Below are 19,455 nucleotides of genomic sequence, written 5' to 3'. Positions count from 1 at the left end.
AGTTTTGGAATGAACGGGTTTGGTGAATTAAAGTGTTTGTTTTATTTAAAATATTTGCTTTTGAGTTTTGTTATCGAAGAAGCATTAATAACAGAAAAAGCCATTGTATTTTTCTTTTAACAAGGTTTCCAAAATGTCTGCATCAATCTGCAGTTGTTTTTCTGTGATGGCGGGAAAAAGAAAATACCGATGCAGACGACAGTGTTCAGAAACGTTTGATCTACACTCCACATTTTATATGAAAATTTCTCTTTCAGATATTGTTGAAAATAAAGTTCTGGCTAGAAACCATGCCGTCTTTCTCCAGTTCAGAAACAGGTAAGAAACAAGTACAATATTATTATTTTTTTATTCATTCATTTATTTTATTCCAAATAAAATTCCAATTAAAATGCTGTGCAGTGATGCAAAAATTGTAAACTGAGAAAATTTAGATTATTGAATATCAGTAAGTCATAATATGCAACTGTTGGTGTAAGCACATCTTTACATTACCAAAAACAATATTTGAATGTTTAAAAAAGTATTTATTTTTTTAAAAAATTTGCATAAAAACTTCTAAAATTAACAAATCATGAAATGGATTTTAGAGCCCAAAATTGCAAAGGAGGCACACAGCAATCAAAGTTCTCACAATGACACTGGAAATGAAATGGTAAGCAAAGAAAAAATATAAAATATATAAAATGAATTGATTAATAAATAAAATAAAAATAATATAATAATAAATATTATAAATAAAAAAAATGTAAAAGAGAATTAAAATTGTACAGTTAATAATTCTAGTTATGCTGAGGAAAAATTCCACTAGATTTCAACCAATCAATAATAATCGTACATCATCAGCAATGTTATTATGATTTACAAAGAGTCAGGCAAAATTGGATGTATTTTTTTTTTTTTTTTTTTAGAAATTTATAGCTCTTCTTGATTTATTTAAAGTATATATGCTCCTTTTTGTGTTGTGTATTTGATGTTTGATGTTTTAGCAATGTAAGTTAGAGATTAATTTGGTTTATATTTTTAGAAAGAATTAATTAAAATGGATGAACAGGAGCACAAAGTCCTGAAGACACAAGCTGTGCCATTGAAACCCAAAATTCCGAAAGTTCCCAAGAAAATGAAACCAAAATTTCCAGCTCCAATGGTAATTAATATTGCTTGTAAAGTTTAAAATGTTTTGTTCTTGTTGCTGTTATTAATATATATATAAAATGTCTGTTTGTTTTTATAATTTTTTTAAAAAATGTAACAGATAAATAATAAAGGAATGATAACAACTAATAACAAGTAAGCTAATAATTTTGGTGGTGTTTTTTGCAGGACAAGGGAAAGGAAAACCATGCACAGCATGAAGACAAACTGACCCATAAAAAGAAACGAAAGGTATGGGAATTTTATTTATTTATCATTATTTTTATTTTTCTTTTTGTGACCCAGATGCTTTTTTATTTAGGGGTAAGTCTTTTAATAAGAAATTCGTCCTCTTTTCAGGCTCTGGTAAGTTTTTTGAATGTTCAGTCAACATCTTTTTATCTTTTTCACCTCCTCATTGCTTCATATTGAAAGTCTTGCTTTTTTTTCAGAAAAATGCAGATAAATTGAAAAAGGCCAATGCTGATGAAACAAAACCAATATCTTCAGACTGTAATGGACCTAAAAAAGCCAAAAAGGCTCAGGTACAGGTGTAATGTGATATTTGATTGCTTTTAGAAATTTAAAAAAAAAAAGATCAGTGACCAAAAAGCTAAACGTGTGGGACAGATACACTGCAAAAAAAAAAAAAAAAAAAAGGCTTGGTTCGTTTTGAAAAATTGATGAATACTTTTGATTTTCTACAAAGTATGTTGGCTCCTAGGTGCTTAGTATGGCATATATTGTTATTTATTTATTTATTTATTTATTTATTTATTTATTTATTTATTTATTTATTTATTTATTTAACATGCAGGGTCCCCCTGCGGTGCCTAGCCGTAGTTATACAGACCAAGAATGGGAGGAGGTGTTTGAAGCAGTTCTCACCAGAGTTCTAGATAACGATGGAGAAGACCAAAAGAAAGCAGGTACATATATTATACTATGAAGCTCAAACAATGTGGGACAGATACACTTACAATAAAAGGGGGTAAAAAACATGCAGCTTAAAGAATGGGATTGGGGTAGCTCTGGATGAACATAAAAGTGGGTGATAGTTTGAGAAACATGAGCAGAATATGAGCTGGTGTTTTCAAATACTCTACTGGTACTAATCAATTTTGTGAATATATTGATCTATTTAAGAAATAATTGAGTAGAATTCTGTATTATTTTCAGAAGTGGAGAAAGTAATGAAAGTTGAACTGGATGATTTTGATGCACTTCTGGAGATGGCAGGTACAGCACTAGTCCTATATAAATGTCGTGTTTAAATTGTTCAGAGGTTATGATACTTCTGTATTCAAAGATGTCTTGTAAATTATACTTAGGATTTTGTAGAATAAAAGATAACTTGGTTAAGAAGTGCAAAGTATATATAAAGGTTTAATTCTCATAATTATTTTATCTGATACATCTTCTCTCCATAATAATTTTTTTATGACCAGCTTTTTTTTATTACTTATTATTATTATTGATTTTAAAATAAAATGAAAAAAATAAAATAATAAAATAAAATAAATGATATAAAAGTAAAATAGAATTAAATAAATTGAACATAATTTCAGATGAAGACATGAGTGAATCATTTGACACCTCCAACAAACAGACTGGCCACCCTGCCAAAGTCACCCCTTCCCCCATACTGACCAGTGGAGGAGGGAGTGGTCAGCCCCAGATGGACGTCCCAGCCCCCATACTGGACCCTGGTGAGGACAGTAATGGTGTGGCCACCATGGGGGTGAGGGAGGACCTGATACATATTGATCCTGTAGGGGAGGATGAACTACTGGAACATCAGGGAGAGGGGCTGGATGACTTTAACTTAGAACATCAGCTCAGGTGATCTTTTATTATTTATTTATTTATTTATTTATTTATTTATTTATTTAATTGCTAATTTTTAACAAGAACTAGTCTATGTTGTGCCAGTAATAGTATCTATTAAATTGTTCATGAGATGATCTTTTATTTATTTATTTATTTATTTATTTATTTATTTATTTATTTGTTTATTTATTTATTTATTTATTTATTTATTTATTTATTTATTTATTTATTTAATTGCTGATTTTTAACAAGAACTAGTCTATGTTGTGCCAGTAATAGTATCTATTAGATTGTTTATGAGATATATATTGAACTGATAAAAAATTCAGTATCTCAATATATCAATCAGAATAATATATGTTAATGTAAATAAAATTTTTATTATCATTGCCAGTCAACAGGCTTTTAAAGTAACTTTTAAAGAATTTTTACACATAAATTATGTAAATTATTAATGAAACAGAAAGGTAGTGAAATATATTCTTAATCATTTGTTTTAACAATATCGGAAAATTACGATACTATATATATTTTAATAAGTTAATTATTCTTCAAAAAATTAATTTGTCCTTTAAGTGGCAAAACATCTAAATAGGAAAACCCTATTAAACCCTATTAATAGGAAAACCTCATTAATCAAAATCACCCCAATCCCTACTGAACATTAATCAGAGCTGCAGTAATGCAAGAAGTCAATGAAATCACTCCTGACTGTAGTGACAGCGAACAAAAGACGGCCTTTGTTAACGTGCCAGAGAGAAAAAAGAAGAAAACTGGAAAACTTACTTCAAAAGGGAAGAAGAAAACCCTGCAGCCCAAGCAGCTAGAGTACAGTCCAAATGGATTAGTTAGCCCCAAGGCCAAATTTAAGAATGGTAGATATAAATATTTGTGTTAGTTGAAATTCTTTGATAACCAGTGCAAGGTTTAAATTTTGCGTCACATTTTCTGATTTATAATTGAATTTTTTTCCGTAAAGAGAAAAGGTGCATGTCTGTCACTATAGATGCATAGACTGTCTCTACCATACTTCTTTGAACTGTTAAATAAGCTCTGGGGTGTCAGCAAAATTATTTGGAGTTAAACTGTTGACAAGTATGCATTTATCTGAAACTAGTTTTTTTTTTCTTTTTTACTTTTCCACTTATTTTTTTTTTTTTTTCAGATGAAGGAAGCAAAGCGTCACAGAAAAAGCATAAAAGGAAAAAAGTCCAAAAAGTTTCTTTGAAAGATAAGATGAGATGCAGGGAGATAGAAGAGAGAGGTATTATATGACATTTAAGATTTGAATTTATACTAAAAATTGTTGACATCAGTATACATTGTAAAAATAAAAAAATTGTACCAAAATAAATGGATTTTAAAAAATAAACTTTTGTGGGGATTTTTTTAAAATCCAATACTGGACTTAAATTTTTCTGTAGTTTATGAAGTTGCTTCTCCTTCTTGAAGATTCAGCCTGTCTACAGAGAATACAGATGATCTTTTCTTTATCTCTTTAAGTAATCTGCATGGGTACGTATTAGAAATAATATCAGGATATTTTATGATGTACATTGTCTCAGGTGTGTGGGTGCAGTGTGGTTCCAGCAGCTGTATGAAGTGGAGATATTTACACCACATTACTGACCCCTCTCAGATACCAGACCAGTGGTTCTGTTTCTTGAATACAGGTAATTAAATTATTGCAAGAAAAATTAAAATGCTTTTCAACTGGAGTTGTATTTTAGTCCAAGAAATCATTCCTGTAAGTTGTTATACCTACTTCAGTAGTAATAATAAAATTGACAGGGTAGAATAGTCATTTCTGACAATTTATTTGGTATCAATAAAAAAATTATTTATTGGCTAGCAGAATAATTAAAGTAACAGTAATAAAAGGAATTTATTTATTAAAAGTATTATTGATATTTCCTCATTTTAGATACTGAGCACAATTCCTGTGACAAGGTGGAAGAAGATTATGATGAAGATGATGCTGCTTACGAGTTCACTCAGTACACAGAGGGTTCCTTAGTCTGGAGTAAGATGGATGGATATCCTTGGTAGGGGATGATCTAACAAGACACAGGGTTATAATAATAATAATAATAATAATAATAATAATAATAAGTTAATAATAAGTTCTTAATAATATCTTTAAAACAGAATACCTCAGCACTGTATACAATTATAATAAAAAGTGCCTTCTGGATTTATTAGTTTTTGGGAAAATATCTATAGTGCAAACAAAAACTGGAACTAATAATTCAGTTTGCTTCAACTCATTATTTAATTGGCCAGATTCTTCGTTGTTACTATATCAATACAGATACTTTCTTGTTAATTTGATTAACTCTAAACTGACAACAGCTAGATAATTATTTCAGTTTAGTTTGCAGTCCCCTGTGAAAATTTCTAAGTTATTGCAGCCCCCTTTGCAGTCTCCTGCAAAATGTTGAAGTTATTGCAGCCTCCTCCCAGATAGCAAGCATACGTTGGCCCAACGTTGGCCCAACGTTGCCTTGGTTGACCGTGCAACGTTGGCCCAACGTTGGGTTTCCATCTAAGTGCTCACTTTGGCCAACGGTTGGCTGAACGTCTTTTGAATGCCAACGCATTGCCAACGTATTCCCAACCAAACTGCGTTGGCCCTACATTGGGCCAACTAATAACCAACATTGGTCCAACAATTTCCCAACCTGTAACCAACATCAGTCCAACAATTACCCAACCAAACTGCGTTGGCCCTACATTGGGCCAACTAATAACCAACATTAGTCCAACAATTCCCCAACCTGTAACCAACAGTGCATTTACGTTGGTTCTACTAATAACCAACATCAGTCCAACAATTACCCAACCTCAAACCAACAATGCATCCGCGTTGGCCCAACGGTAGGCCAACTGGTCACCAAGTTATCTGCAATTTGCACAACAAATTATGACCCAACCTAAAACCAGGGGCATGGTGATTTACAGTGACCCAACATTGAACTGAAGGCAAAATAACTTTTTTGGAATCACTTAGGTAGTAGGGCACTGTAATTACACGTCTGATGCACAGGCAGATCAATGTCCTGATGAAATATCTTGAGCATCTGAAATCTGCAAACTGCAAGATATGACTGAAAAATTAGAAAGCTTTCTAAGGGATGAATCCTTCAGAGGACTTGATCTGCCTGTGATCATTTACACTACACCTGGAAAATTGTCAATTAATAATAGTGGTTGAAACAAAAAGATTAGTGATATGTTTTGAACTGTTTAATTAATTCATACATGTAACATAACATAAAACAAATACCTTATACCAATTAAATAATGATATGTGAATTGAAATATAATACAAAAAGACAACAAAGAAAAATTTTATAAGATACTATAATATTAAATTTAAACATTAATAAGTGTGTCTTATATCAATTGTTACATGATTCACATCAAGAAAAAATATTACAGTCCTATGACTTATCACCTTATTCGTGGAGTCAAGGCATTTTTCTACTAGTAGTCTTTTTTTGCCTCATTTCAATTTTTAAAAATATTTTCATTAAATCAAAATTTAAACCAGAAACCCTTGTCAATGTCAGGTAAGATGCTTTTCATAAGTTATATGTCAAGTCTATAAAATCACAGTCTCTTCCTTCAGGCAAAATCTCAGACATTGTCTCTTTAAAAATCAAGTCAGTGGTCATATGAGTTCATTCTTTGTGTTTTTCTCTCTTTCCTGCCCTGCAGGCACCTGTGTGATCTTTGGCAAAGCACAATTAGTTGGATGTATCCTCAATATATTTGTCTAACCAGTCACAGAAGAGTGTGCTGCACCTACAAATTTAAATATTAAAAACACTTGAAATATAATGCTAGAATTGGTATGGTGCATAACATGACTGTACCTCTTCCCCCATCACTGTTTTCATATACAAACTAATACTAGTAGGTGTGTATTATATGATAATCTCCCCACCTTTTCTACATGTAAGTTAGGCAACAGCCAATATCTTAACTATAAAAGTGTGTCTTGTGTGCAGTAATTTATAGTGATTTATTTAGTTCTTACGTGTACTCTTGACCATGAATTCAGTTTTTAGACAACAGTAATGTACCACTAAATTCCACATCATTTAATCATTCCAGCAACTCTATCACAGTATTTACTGGCCAGGATTCATACAGACACATAAGAACAATTGGTTTCCAAGGACTTTTAAGGCTCTAATTCAAATCATTTTCAATGATTTTTAACTAATGAGGGCAAGTTATACATTAATACAGTTATTTTAAAGTGTACATACCAAAGGAAAAAGGACTCATTTCATTTTAACTTTGTCTTTGTAACACATTGATGATGAAAAGTTGAAAATAAAAGTACAAGTAATGATGTATTAAAACTTAAGGTATACCCCCCATCTGTGAATTATTGTCTGTATTCATGTCAATAAACTACAAAGTTTTAAATAAAATTTTTACAAAGACAAAATGCTGAAATGCAAACCTTTTTCAAGCCTAATAGCATTTTCAAGTACTTTTCAAAGTTACATTTAAACTAGAGCCATTTAAACTAGTTACATTTAAACTAGTCCAAAGTGCTGGACTAAATTTGAACACTTTTCAAGGCTGTATGGATCCTGCCATGGTGCATCAGTAAATAATGGGAAAATACACAATTAAAAAGTCACTTACCATTTCATGCTCACTTCTTATCCTGTCTCTTTATCTCTTCATTTTCTAATTTCCAAAAAGATGTCTTCTTTTTATATCCAGAAATCAATGCTTTCAGTCTTAATTCTTGCCTCTTCCTTAGAACATTTCTGACCTTCTGGCTTAGATTTTTGAATTGGCTCAACGGACAGCGCGCTTAAGACTGTGCTATGCATAGTTATTTGACCTGTTTGAGCAGGCAGTAGGCAAACTGTTTATATCAAACTGACAGTTAAGATAAACACCTGGCTTGTAATGAATCTGGTCCAGTGAAAGTTACTGGTTTACTTTAATCAAAAGTCAATTGATGCTAACTATAAAGTTTAAAATTTATATATTGTGCAATTGTACATTATAATAAGATTTCAATCATTTTTCTGATTTCAATAACAATAATAATAATAGCAATAATAATAAATATGTTTCACAGCATTATTTAAAAATATAAATCTGTTCACTCAGTTATTTTTTTACAGGTGAAGTCTATGTACTATATATGAGAGTATATAGCTTGGAAGACAAATAAAAGCAGAAAACTGTTTTTTTTTAACCCAAGGAATTTGACAAACTCTTCATTAAAAAAAAAATACATTTTTTTTAATCCTAAAAACTGTATGTTACTGATCAATAGATATTTATAAGCACATGTGATTCTCAGTTGTGAACAGAAACATTTTTATTATAACAGAAACATTATTCATTTCTATTGAGTTGTTATTTGGATACGTTGGCCCAACGTTAGGCCAACGTATGCAATAAATATGCATACGTTGGCCCAACGTTGGGCCAACGTGAGCATATTGCAGTTATGTTGTGCATATTATGATGTGGTTGGGCCAACGTTGGGCCAACGTATTACTACCAACGCCAACTATGTGCCAACAAACCAACGATTCCCCTACGTTGGCCCAACGTATGCTTGCTATCTGGGCTTTGCAGTCCCCTGCAAAATATTTAAGTTATTGCAGCCCCCTTTGCAGTCTCCTGCAAACATGTTTAAGTTATTGCAGCCCCCTTTGCAGTCTGCCTGCTCAAGGAGACTGCACACTGGAGCCCCAGGCTGCAAAAGGGCAGTCTCCCTAGCAGTCTCTTTGGCAGCCTGGGCTCCCGTGGGCAGCCGGGGCTCCCATTCTAGCTGGGTATTCATAATTTCTCTAGGAAATTACTGGAATGATCAAGTTAAAAGAGTTTATGATTGTTGATTTTCAATTTCAAAATCACTTCAAAAACTAATATATTAATATTTTAGGTGGCCAGGAATGGTGGAAATGGACCCAGATTATGAAGATTTCTACGAGGTTGAGGAGAATTCAGTGATGCCAGTGAGTAATTTCATAGAAACTTTATTTTAGCTAAAAATCTGTATTTTTTTCTATCCATTAATTCAATTGATTTTACATCTTTATTTACCTGATTTCAGTTACACTTGATAATAATTTAAGATTTACCATAGTCAAAATGCATAAAATAGAACCTTTTATACAAACCTGATACTGTAACAGTAATAGGTGACTTATTTCTAATTCCAGAGCCACTATCACGTGGTATTCTTTGACACCAGGGTCTCCAGAGCCTGGATAAAAGCTGCCAGAATGTTGCCTTTCACTGGGAAAGAGGGTGTGGCAGAAATTGGGCTGGTAGGTGAAATACATGTACAATGGCTTCATGTAAATTGGACATGTGCACTTGCCTGGAAATAGAACCTTAAAAAAAAATTTTGATAGTAAAAAAAAAAAAACTGTTGTTTCTCTTACCTTCCAAGGTTTAGAATGTTAATATTTCGTAATTGTTTATTATTATTATTACTGATTAATTGATAACAAACTCATGCCATAATTTATTAATATTAAATATTATTTATTTATTTTTCAATATAATTCATTCATATATAAATATCTTTGATACTCAATTGTTCACCATCAGCCCAGGATAAAGGGTCATGACTACACCAAGGAGGTGAACAGAGCCAAGGAGATGGCACTTCAGGCTTTGGGGAAGTCTATTAAGGTAATAAGTCTGGGCATGAAAGTCTTCCCGATGTGTGGTCATTGTACAACATACTAGTATATATGGTCTTCATATAGAGCTGTGTGACTTTGGCGCTGTCCTTTTCAGAATTTTTTAAGGTTCAATTTCATAACAGTCTTTTATCAGCTCTGGATGGCAGTTGCCTATAGCTGCTTCCAGTCATTTACTGCATAGTGTTTGTAGTGTGTGTAGTTGTGAATTGTATTAGTATGATTGATCCCATTAACATGTGTCAGGATAAATATATTCATATTATTGCATGATTTACAAGGAGGCTTTAATCCCCTTTTTCATTTACTTATTTTGATATTAAATATATTATATAATTATATATCAACAGGAGAGGCTGGCCGACTACGGCTTTGCTGGGAGGTTTGTTGGTCACTGGGGTACAGAATCTGTCACCTGTAGTCAAGGTGTGGTTTTATCAACTCATGATCAAAATATTTTAAAAGTTTATTTAAATTAAGTTACTACACACTGGTGGAAACAAGTGATTTATACTGAGTTAATATTTTTAAGTTTTTTAACCAGTGAATCTTAATAAAACGAAAAAACAAGGTGGATATTATGAATTGGAAATTAATGGTTAAATTAGTAAACAATCAAATGCACAATTCTGGCTGTAAATGCCATTAACACTAGGGATCGATGTGATGTAAAGAATTAAAATTGAATTTATAAAAACAATGACTCTAATTCTCAGATATAATATCTAAAAAGCTTTTAAATTCATATTATCTCTTATAGATTCTAGTGAAACTATGAAAAGGAAAAGCTCTAAGAAGCGACATGGTGATGTGCCCAGGTTGGAGGACTCGGAGTTTGATGAGATGTTGGAGGGAGCACAAGATGTACTAGACAATGTGGAACAGGTGCTGGATGAATTGATGTGCAGTCAAGAGAGCTTCACAGGTACATACATTGTCACTGGGCCAATTACAGAACCCTTTCATTGAAGTCAAGCAAATACATTAGTTTTGTATATATTCTGATCCCTGTTTCTGCAAATGCTCGAAAGTTTTTTTCTATTTGATGTCTGTACATTTGCCAGATTTGCTGTCTAGTTATATGTATTTATTTTGATCATCAGACCAGTACGAACCATTCCCTGTGTCACCAAAGAAAAAGAAGAAATCAAAATCCAGCAGTGTGAAGAGCAAAAATCCTGACAGGAAGAGGTCTCACCAAGGTGGGATTTAAATGAAGAAAATGCTCTCTTCATTTTGGGCATGCATAGCCAACATTATACATGTATAACACGACACACATAAAGCTACTCTTTATCACGCTACAATTAAACACCCATAAGAAAACACTTCAAGAAATGACAACACATGTACAGGATTGCAATTCAGAATCCAATCTCAAAACAAAAAGCTAAAACTTATTTACTTTGTGATGTTTTTCAGACTCAGCATCCCCTAAGTGGATTTGTTTTGCAACTTGTTTGTAGAATTGCCCCTTTTTTTAAATAGAGTGGAATTCCTTGAGGCTCCACAGTCTTAAATTTGAAGTACAAAATCTATGGTATCTGTGAATTGTGTCGTTACTATTATTACTGTTATTTTGCAGATTCTGCAACAACAGTTAAGCAACAGAAAAAGAGAAAGAAGAAGAATGAACAGTCCGTCAATACACAGCTGGGATCAGTGGCTGACACAGCAAAGTCTCAGGTCAAGGAGACCAAGGTTAAACCATCTTTCAAGGCTCCCAAACCTTGCAAAGCTGCCACCGCCTTTCCAAACAAGAAAACTGCTCCAGAATTCAGCAGGAAGGATTCAGGAAAGAAAGCCTCCTCCAAGAAGGTTCCTGCAAAGAAGCCAGAGTTTGACCCTGATGTGTTCACCATGGAGGCCTCCCAGGAGGAAGAAATGGAGGAAAGCTCAACTGAGGCATGTATGGAGAAGGTTGAGACACAAGATGATGGTGATGACAGCCAAATCTGCAAAACAACTGGTGCAAGTGATAAATATAGGAAGACAGAGGAAGATGAGGCGACTGAAACCAGTAGTGATGACTTAGATTGTGATGCCAAAACTAAGATGTCTGAGGAAAACACATCCAAGGTTGAAAATGATGACTCTTCCTCACTTGAGAAAACTTCCCATGCTGAAGCTAGACCTGTGAAAAATATCATGACTGAAGTGCCTTTAAACACTTCCAACCAGAAAGCCTGGACTAAAACTAAAAAGAAAATTGCACACAAAACAAAAAGGCCATTCCTGAAACCTACTCTTCGAAGACAGGTAGAAAATGATGCTGTTCTAGTTCCAAATCCAACCATGGCCTCCACTGAAGAAACAGAAGAACATAGGGAAGAGAAAATTGTGAAGGGAAGGAAGAAAAAGAAACACAAGTTTGTAGCACCCTCAGGAGCCAAGTGGCCAACAAATGCTGCTGCCAAGTCTGAATCAGAAGAGAAAAGCTCTAAACACCATGGGAAAGTAGACCAGAGAGTAAAAGTTGAACCAGAAGCCACAGTCTTTGATGCGTTTGACAAAGAACCAAATGGAGAGTGTATAAAGCTACCTGCCAGCCCTGATGAGAATCCAACTCAGTTGCCTGAAGATACCAATTCACAAGAGGGATCAAAAGAGTCAAGTGTATTAAATAATCCAAAAAAAGAAAATAAATCATGTAAAAATACACAGGATAATGAGTATAGTATTGACCTTGACCTAGATAATGATGACCTTGACCCCAGGATTGAGGATATGAGGATGTCAGATATCCATGTTGAGGGCCTCTATGGTCAAGTGTCAGATGTCGGTGATAAACTTGTGACCTTGACATCTCAAGGTCAGAGCGAGGGCGATGAAGGAGAGGAGTCTGACCCATTTGAAATAGAGGATTAACTCTGTATTTTTTAAAGTACTATGGGAAGTGAATATGTTTATGAATTGAGTTGTTTCAGTGGTAAAAAGCCATTGTTTACTGTGTGGATTTTTAATATTTTGTTGACTTTATAAAAATTTTTAATTTGCCAAAAGTAAGTTATTAAATTAAGACCTTTTTAGTGTTGACTTTTATTATAGTTGTACAAGTAGTCTCGGATGTATATATTGTTAAGAAAATATTTTCAGTGTTTTGGATTTTCTTATCACTATAGTGAATATAATAATATATATAATATATATAATATAGATGTCATTCAAAGTTCAAAGTTCATATAAATTTTAAGTTATTACAAAAAGTTTTATGGAATTTCCATACTCTTAACTGTTATTGAATTGTGATTTCCTTTTAAAGTTCTGTTCATAGAATATTGATATGCAACAACTTATTCTATTAGATTACATATGTTGACTAATTTTAAATTTGTTTGTTCAAAAATAAATAGTGGTACCAGTCAGGTTTGAGCACTTTGGCTTTGAACACAAAAGAAAAAAAAGGTTTTCACTTCAACCTCAACATTTCTGTTAGGATCAATTTGCAGATAAAGTCGGACATAATCTTGGGGTGTTAGAAATTAAGCAGGAAGAGATAGTACCAAACATGTTTTCAAATAAAAAGAAAAGAAATCCAGCCAGTTAATTTGAAAATTGACCTAAATTTCTGGTCAACAACCACAATTATCTTTCAAAATGATAATTTTATTACCCTTTGATACACATTAATATTGAACCACACAACACTTGGAATTCACTTTGTCATGGAATAAGGACTTAAAATGTGAACACAGAATTAAGAGAAAACTTGATCTGTTCTTTACACTAACTAGAAATTGAAAAAGCTCAATATGTCCAGCATTATAAAATATTGTTCAAGCTCAAAATTATGCTGAGATAATATTTAAATATGCCACGGTAATATTTAAGAACAAGGCAGCAAAGCTGTCAAATGTACAGACAAAAAACAGGAAATAACTATGCACAAAATAGGCTACTGTCAATTCTGATGCAAAAGTACATTATGTTAAACTGCAAATTCAACATCAAATTTTAATTATGCTCAACAGGTAATACCAATGTAAGTAAAATGTGTAACAAGTTCACACTTTGTATATGTATAACTTCCAGAAAAAGAAGCCAATTAGACTGCTTTTCCAACTCAGGCTGCATTTAAGTCCTGTATTTCTTTTATTGAAAGTAAGGCAATCATAAGTAACATGATTTTCCCATAATGGTCCTCATGGCAGCAGTGCCCAAAATACTTTTTTTCAAATTTTGATGCAATATTACATAATGTTTAACAGCATAATGACCATCAATTTTAATAATAAAATATTAGTATTATGGATATTCAGAAAATGTGACTAGCAAAGGTCTTCAGGCCCATGGAACTTCAAGTCACAACTTGAAAATGCCAAAATGTAAACAAGACAGCACTGTTCTGAAATGTTTTTTTTTTTTATTTTTTATAATTTTTAACATAACACAAAATTAACAGTTTACTGCCGTTTTTATATGATCAACTAAGAAAATTGATGAGATGGGGAAAATATCAATAGAGCAGTGTTAAATGTCCAATTTCTTCCATTCTGAGATTCTGAACATAGTGAATGATTGAATCTGACAAACTGCAATGATATGAGTTTATTTCCATTTTTGAAACTTTATTACACAATACATGATAACAAGTTTACCATCATTTTTACATAATCAACTAATAATGTTGTAAAGATGCAGGAAATGCCAAACAAACACTTTTACGTATCTTATTAATTAAATAATGAAACTGTTAACATGCCTAAGAATTGAATCTGAGGAAATGTGAAAAAAACGGCATTTTTTTAAAATAATGGCCCGATTATGCTGTTTTTTTTAACTCAACCTGCGTTTTAGCAGGAATGACCACTCCTGTGAGTTTAATGACAATTGGCCTGTTTTTCTTATATTGTGTTTACAGTGTTGCATATATGCTGAAAAATGAAAAAACAGCATAACTACTAAAATAGTGGCCCGATCATGCTGATTTTCGAACTTGATCTGCATTTTATGAATATTCATCAGCTCTGTAAATATACAGTCAAAAAGTAAAATTGCCTTCCACTTATCGTGTTTACAATGAAAGTGCACGGCACCAGCGACAGTGACGACGGCGACGACAGACGCAGGTGATGGCAATATGTACAGACACATCTGTACATATTTACTGTACTGTTTGAGAACAGTAAGTGACATGGTTTTTCTTAAATGCTCATCATGGGAGCAGTGCCCAAAATAGATTTTTTTCAAATTTTGATGCAATATTACATAATGTTTAACAGCATAATGACCATCAATTTCTAATAATAAAATATTAGTATCATGGATATTCAGAAAATGTGACTAGCAAAGGTCTTCAGGCCCATGGAACTTCAAAGTCACAACTTGAAAATGCCAAAATGTAAACAAGACAGCACTGTTCTGAAATGTTTTTTTTTTTCCATTTTTAACAATTTTTTAAACATAAAACAAAATTAACAGGTTACTGCCATTTTTATACGATCAACTAAGAAAATTGATGAGATGGGAAAAATATCAATACAACAGTGTTAAATGTCCAATTTCCTCCATTCTGAGATTCTGAACATAGTGAATGATTAAATCTGACAAACTGCAATGATATGAGTTTGTTTCCATTTTTGAAACTTTATTACACAATACAAGATAACAAGTTTACCATCATTTTTACATAATCAACTAATAATGTTGTAAAGATGCAGGAAATGTCAACCAAACACTTTTACATGTCTTATTAGTTAAATAATAAGACTGTTAACATGCCTAAGAATTGAATCTGAGGAAATGTGAAACAAGACAGCACTGTTCTGACATGGGTTTATTTCCATTTTTAACACTTTTTTTAACATAAAACAAAATAAACAGTTTACTGCCATTTTTATAGCATCAACTAAGATAATTGATGAGATGGGAAAATATCAATAGAATAGTGTTAAATGTCCAATTTCCTCCATTCTGAGATTCTGAACATAGTGAATGATTGAATCTGACAAACTGCAATGATATGAGTTTATTTCCATTTTTGACACTTTATTACACAATACACGATAACAAGTTTACCATCATTTTTACATAATCTACTAACAATGTTGTAAAGATGCAGGAAATGTCAAACAAACACTTTAATGTATCTTATTAGTAAAATAATAAGACTGTTAACATGCCTAAGAATTGAATCTGAGGAAATGTGAAAAAACAGCATAACTTCTAAAATAATGGCCCGATTATGCTGATTTTCGAACTCAACCTGCGTTTTAGTAAGATTGACCACTCCTGTGAGTTTAATGACAATTGGCCCATCTGTTTTTCTTAAATTGTGTTTACAGTGTTGCACATATGCTGAAAAAAGGAAAAAACAGCATAACTACTAAAATAGTGGCCCGATCATGCCCATTTTCGGACTTGACCTGCGTTTTAAAAAGATTGATTACTTCTCTGAGTTTCATGACAACAGGCCTAACGGTTTTCCTTAAAATGTGTTTACAGGGTTGCATATATGCTGAAAAGTGAAAAAACAGCATAACTTCTACAATAATGGCCCGATCATGCTGATTTTCGAACTTGACCTGCGTTTTATGAATATTCATCAGCTCTGTAAATATAAAACCAAAAAATAAAACTGTGTTCCACTTATCGTGTTTACAGTGAAAGTGCACGGCGACGGCATCGCCATCGGCATCGGCATCGGCATCGGCATCGGCGACGACGGCGACGACAGACGCAGGTGATGGCAATATGTACAGACACATCTGTGTCTGTACATAAAAATGGATAAAATAACAAAAGCACCAATTGTTTTTATATACCACAACGCTTAACAATTTCAATCAAAATTGGATTCATTTGATCATGAAAAATACAAAAACCCATAAAATTAAAATGAGAGTGAGATTCAAAATATGGGTTTCAAATGTTTAAAAAATTGCACATTTGTCGTCAGACTAGTAATTTTTTTTTTTTTTTTTGGTAAATGGAAGAAATCAAACATCTATGTCTTGAGTCATCTTAGACACTTATACCCCCTACATAGTGAATTTGACATTTTCTACCCTTAAAATAAATTTTGAAAAAATCTGTAACAGTTCTTGCATTAACATTGTTATGTTAAAAAAAATAATAAAATACTGGCCCTCTTTCCAGAGGGTCCTCACTCATTAAACAAAGTATCAATTTTGCTTGACCTTACATGCCATTCGGCGTGTACTGGCAAAAATTGTACAAGTATTGGGGCCTTCTTTTAAACTACTAAGTGTCAATAATCAACTTTGCAATACTGTTCAGAGCTTTTTAAAAAATTGTCTCTTACAAGTTGAAATGCTTAAATGGGCTACCGTTTCTAGAAAGAACACAAACTATCACCAATTCGTTCTAAGGCTCTCATAAATTCCTGAAATATGAGGTAAGAGCCCTTTAAATTCGTTGAGAAATATGACTTGCACAGTAGCTGACCAAAATTCTAAGCAGAAACAGAAACAGGATTATTACACCGGGATCCCATACTGAAAGGTTTAACTAAGTGTTATAACAAGATTTACCCTCTAGTAATGATAATTACTACTACTACTTAAAATTAGATTGTCTCACTTTCCTAATATCTTAAATAGACAAAAATGTACTTACAGTACTGACATGAAGCCATCTCGCATGTCAAAACTTCTGAATCATCACTTTAAAGTATTACTGTTCAAACTTTTTATGATGGGGAAGGGTGGGGGGTATCAATTATTGTTGTTGAAATCAACTGAGTAATTATCATAACATTTGTATGGTTATTCAAGTATTTCTATGGTTACCGTAGACGGCGTAGAGGTATCCAGAGGTCCATTTCATCTAAAGCAGATCTACTGTACAAAGCCACAGCATTATCGCATTAAAAAATATAATGTCATCATGGTCAATTAAGTTAATTACTAATTTACACATTAAACATACCTGATCTTGTCCTCCGGGTATCTTTGTGAGATACCAGTACAGTATGAAACAAGCTATATTGGATTAGGGCTTTCCCTACTAAGTACTGGTATACTTTATCCAGGTGCTAAAAACATAGGGATTTCTCTACTAAGTGAATACAAATTCAATTTTAGCCAAATTTAGTAACAATATAGGTCATGACTTGTGTTTCATGTAAGTTAGAAACGATCCAACTTTCATCTGAATGTGAGCTCAGCATTAAGTCATACAATATCAGTATTATGATGAATCACTCTAGTTCTGTCTTTTTACCCATCTATGCAAGAGAATCCACTTAACTGAAGCACCTGTCTTAAGGCAAGTCCAGCAAATTATGCTTGGTATACAAGTCCTGTGCACTGGCATAGACCTCTTGAGCTGCAACTATGGTCTTTCGTAACGTCGTTTTCGTCACTTCCACGTCGCTCATTCCTATCTTCTCCATCAGCTGTTGTTGTGTGGGCAAGGTGTGCATCGCGAGTTCGGCACCTTTTCTAATCAACCAAGGATGAAACTTACTCAGTGTTGTTCTGTAGGCGTCCACTGCCAGCCATGACACCTTATCCCCCTCCTGGGCCTGGACCAGTTTATCCAGAAAACTTGCCAGGAATTCAAGAGCTCGGTGGAGGCGAAGGAATGTTCGTGAACCTGAGGCAACCTTGCTTGTTTTTGCTGTTGTTCCTTTTTCGACTTCGTAGAGGATCATTTTCTGAACTGTGGCATAGTTTTCACCTGAGAATAGTAAAAAAAAAAAAATGATCATGTTCGACAAATTACTGACCACTTGTCTACACTTGCTGCTGTTTATAGTTATTTATTAAGATAACAGATGCAAAATAAGGCCTTTCACATCATATAATGTATCTAAATGCTACAGCTATATCAGTATATTGTGAAATGTTCCACTGTGTATTTAGGCCACAGGTGTTTTAACTCATTAAGGCATACCAAGTTTTGTGAAAATAAGGGCTATAACTTTTCTTGCCATTTAAGCTGCAATTCTCAATGTCAACATTAAGGCTTATGATACCATATAAAATATAAATAAAAATAACAAAATAACATGGAAATTTGCTAACACCATCACTCTCTCTTTTAACATAGCTGAGGACACTTTCAGCATTGACATCACACAATGACGCAAACATCACAGCAGTCCCTGCAAGACATACCCTGCTCAGACTTGAGGTGATGTTCCAGTATGTGAACTTTATCTCTGATATCACAGTTTACGAAATTGAACACTGTACCAAGGAGGCTGTTAAAGCTGCAATTAAAAACAAAGCAAAATTAATTTTAAAAAAATATCTTTGAAAGCGAAACTTGCATGAGACAGCAGGAATAATGTACATTTGGGAGAAATTCTAAGCACATGCAAATGAAGAGGTTAAGTTCGCCATAAACGATAAACATCTCTTTAAAAATATGCCAATAATTAAAAAATGAAAGTGTAAGCAAACCATTCCTCATTGACAGCATGGAAAACGCTAGATCCTTGTTGCCTGCAACGTATTTTTCTGGTCTTCCCCATGCCTTGCATTTTTGCAGTCGTGCTCGAATTCTTTGAAACCACAGTGTATGTTAACATATCTCAGCGGTTTTATTGATCACCAGTCCAGTCGGAATCACTGTCTAGGGAAGCAGAGAAGGCACTAAATCGACCCATGCCGACTACTTTAACTATGGCGCTTTAAGCTTCACATCTACTTACTTTATTAGCTGGTGGTATGCCTTGATGTATTCATCCATCAAAAGCTCTCCATCGTCGGTTTTGCATTTACAAAACGCCTCACACATAAGATCCAAGTTAAATTTCTTCTCCGCCTCAGCCATTTCCGTGTGTTCGACGCTGATGGATCGCAGAAATTTGATTGGTAGA

At 33.3% G+C, this 19,455-nt stretch overlaps 2 protein-coding genes and 1 long non-coding RNA gene across 5 annotated transcripts; 1 reads left to right on the top strand and 2 right to left on the bottom strand.

Moving 5' to 3' along the window:
- The first annotated feature begins 7 nt into the window (after positions 1-7).
- LOC106156490 (uncharacterized) lies at positions 8-13,202 on the top strand. Of its 3 annotated transcripts, none has more exons than XM_086996230.1 (19): positions 8-318; positions 591-655; positions 1,028-1,147; positions 1,324-1,386; positions 1,587-1,679; positions 1,952-2,063; positions 2,314-2,373; positions 2,703-2,976; positions 3,682-3,839; positions 4,130-4,228; positions 4,530-4,637; positions 4,889-5,009; positions 8,897-8,969; positions 9,177-9,284; positions 9,571-9,654; positions 10,016-10,091; positions 10,426-10,590; positions 10,769-10,867; positions 11,251-13,202. In XM_086996230.1, the coding sequence occupies exons 1-19, from the start codon at positions 291-293 to the stop codon at positions 12,531-12,533; spliced, it is 3,189 nt and encodes a 1,062-aa protein (XP_086852356.1). In that variant the 5' UTR covers positions 8-290; the 3' UTR covers positions 12,534-13,202. The 3 variants fall into 3 exon arrangements, with proteins under 3 accessions (XP_086852356.1, XP_086852355.1, XP_086852357.1); XM_086996229.1 differs by having other exon boundaries at positions 3,637-3,839; XM_086996231.1 differs by lacking the exon at positions 1,028-1,147 and having other exon boundaries at positions 3,637-3,839.
- On the bottom strand, positions 5,599-8,577 carry LOC106177007 (uncharacterized). Its single transcript, XR_015331238.1, has 2 exons — positions 7,630-8,577; positions 5,599-6,771 (listed from the first exon to the last, which is right to left on the bottom strand). It is a non-coding gene; the product is annotated as an uncharacterized LOC106177007 (long non-coding RNA).
- A 48-nt stretch (positions 13,203-13,250) lies between the features above and the next one.
- LOC106176684 (ceramide-1-phosphate transfer protein-like) lies at positions 13,251-19,453 on the bottom strand. Its single transcript, XM_013559167.2, has 3 exons — positions 19,288-19,453; positions 18,749-18,843; positions 13,251-18,308 (listed from the first exon to the last, which is right to left on the bottom strand). Exons 1-3 carry the CDS (start codon positions 19,407-19,409, stop codon positions 17,890-17,892), a joined length of 636 nt encoding a protein of 211 aa, XP_013414621.2. The 5' UTR covers positions 19,410-19,453; the 3' UTR covers positions 13,251-17,889.
- Positions 19,454-19,455: the final 2 nt, after the last annotated feature.

Source organism: Lingula anatina, chromosome 9 (genome assembly GCF_051362555.1).
Source record: "Lingula anatina isolate TDL-2025a chromosome 9, LinAna3.0, whole genome shotgun sequence".
Taxonomy (NCBI): domain Eukaryota; kingdom Metazoa; phylum Brachiopoda; class Lingulata; order Lingulida; family Lingulidae; genus Lingula; species Lingula anatina.
The sequence above is the reverse complement of the archived record's forward strand: the minus strand, read 5'-3'. Positions and strand labels throughout refer to the sequence as shown.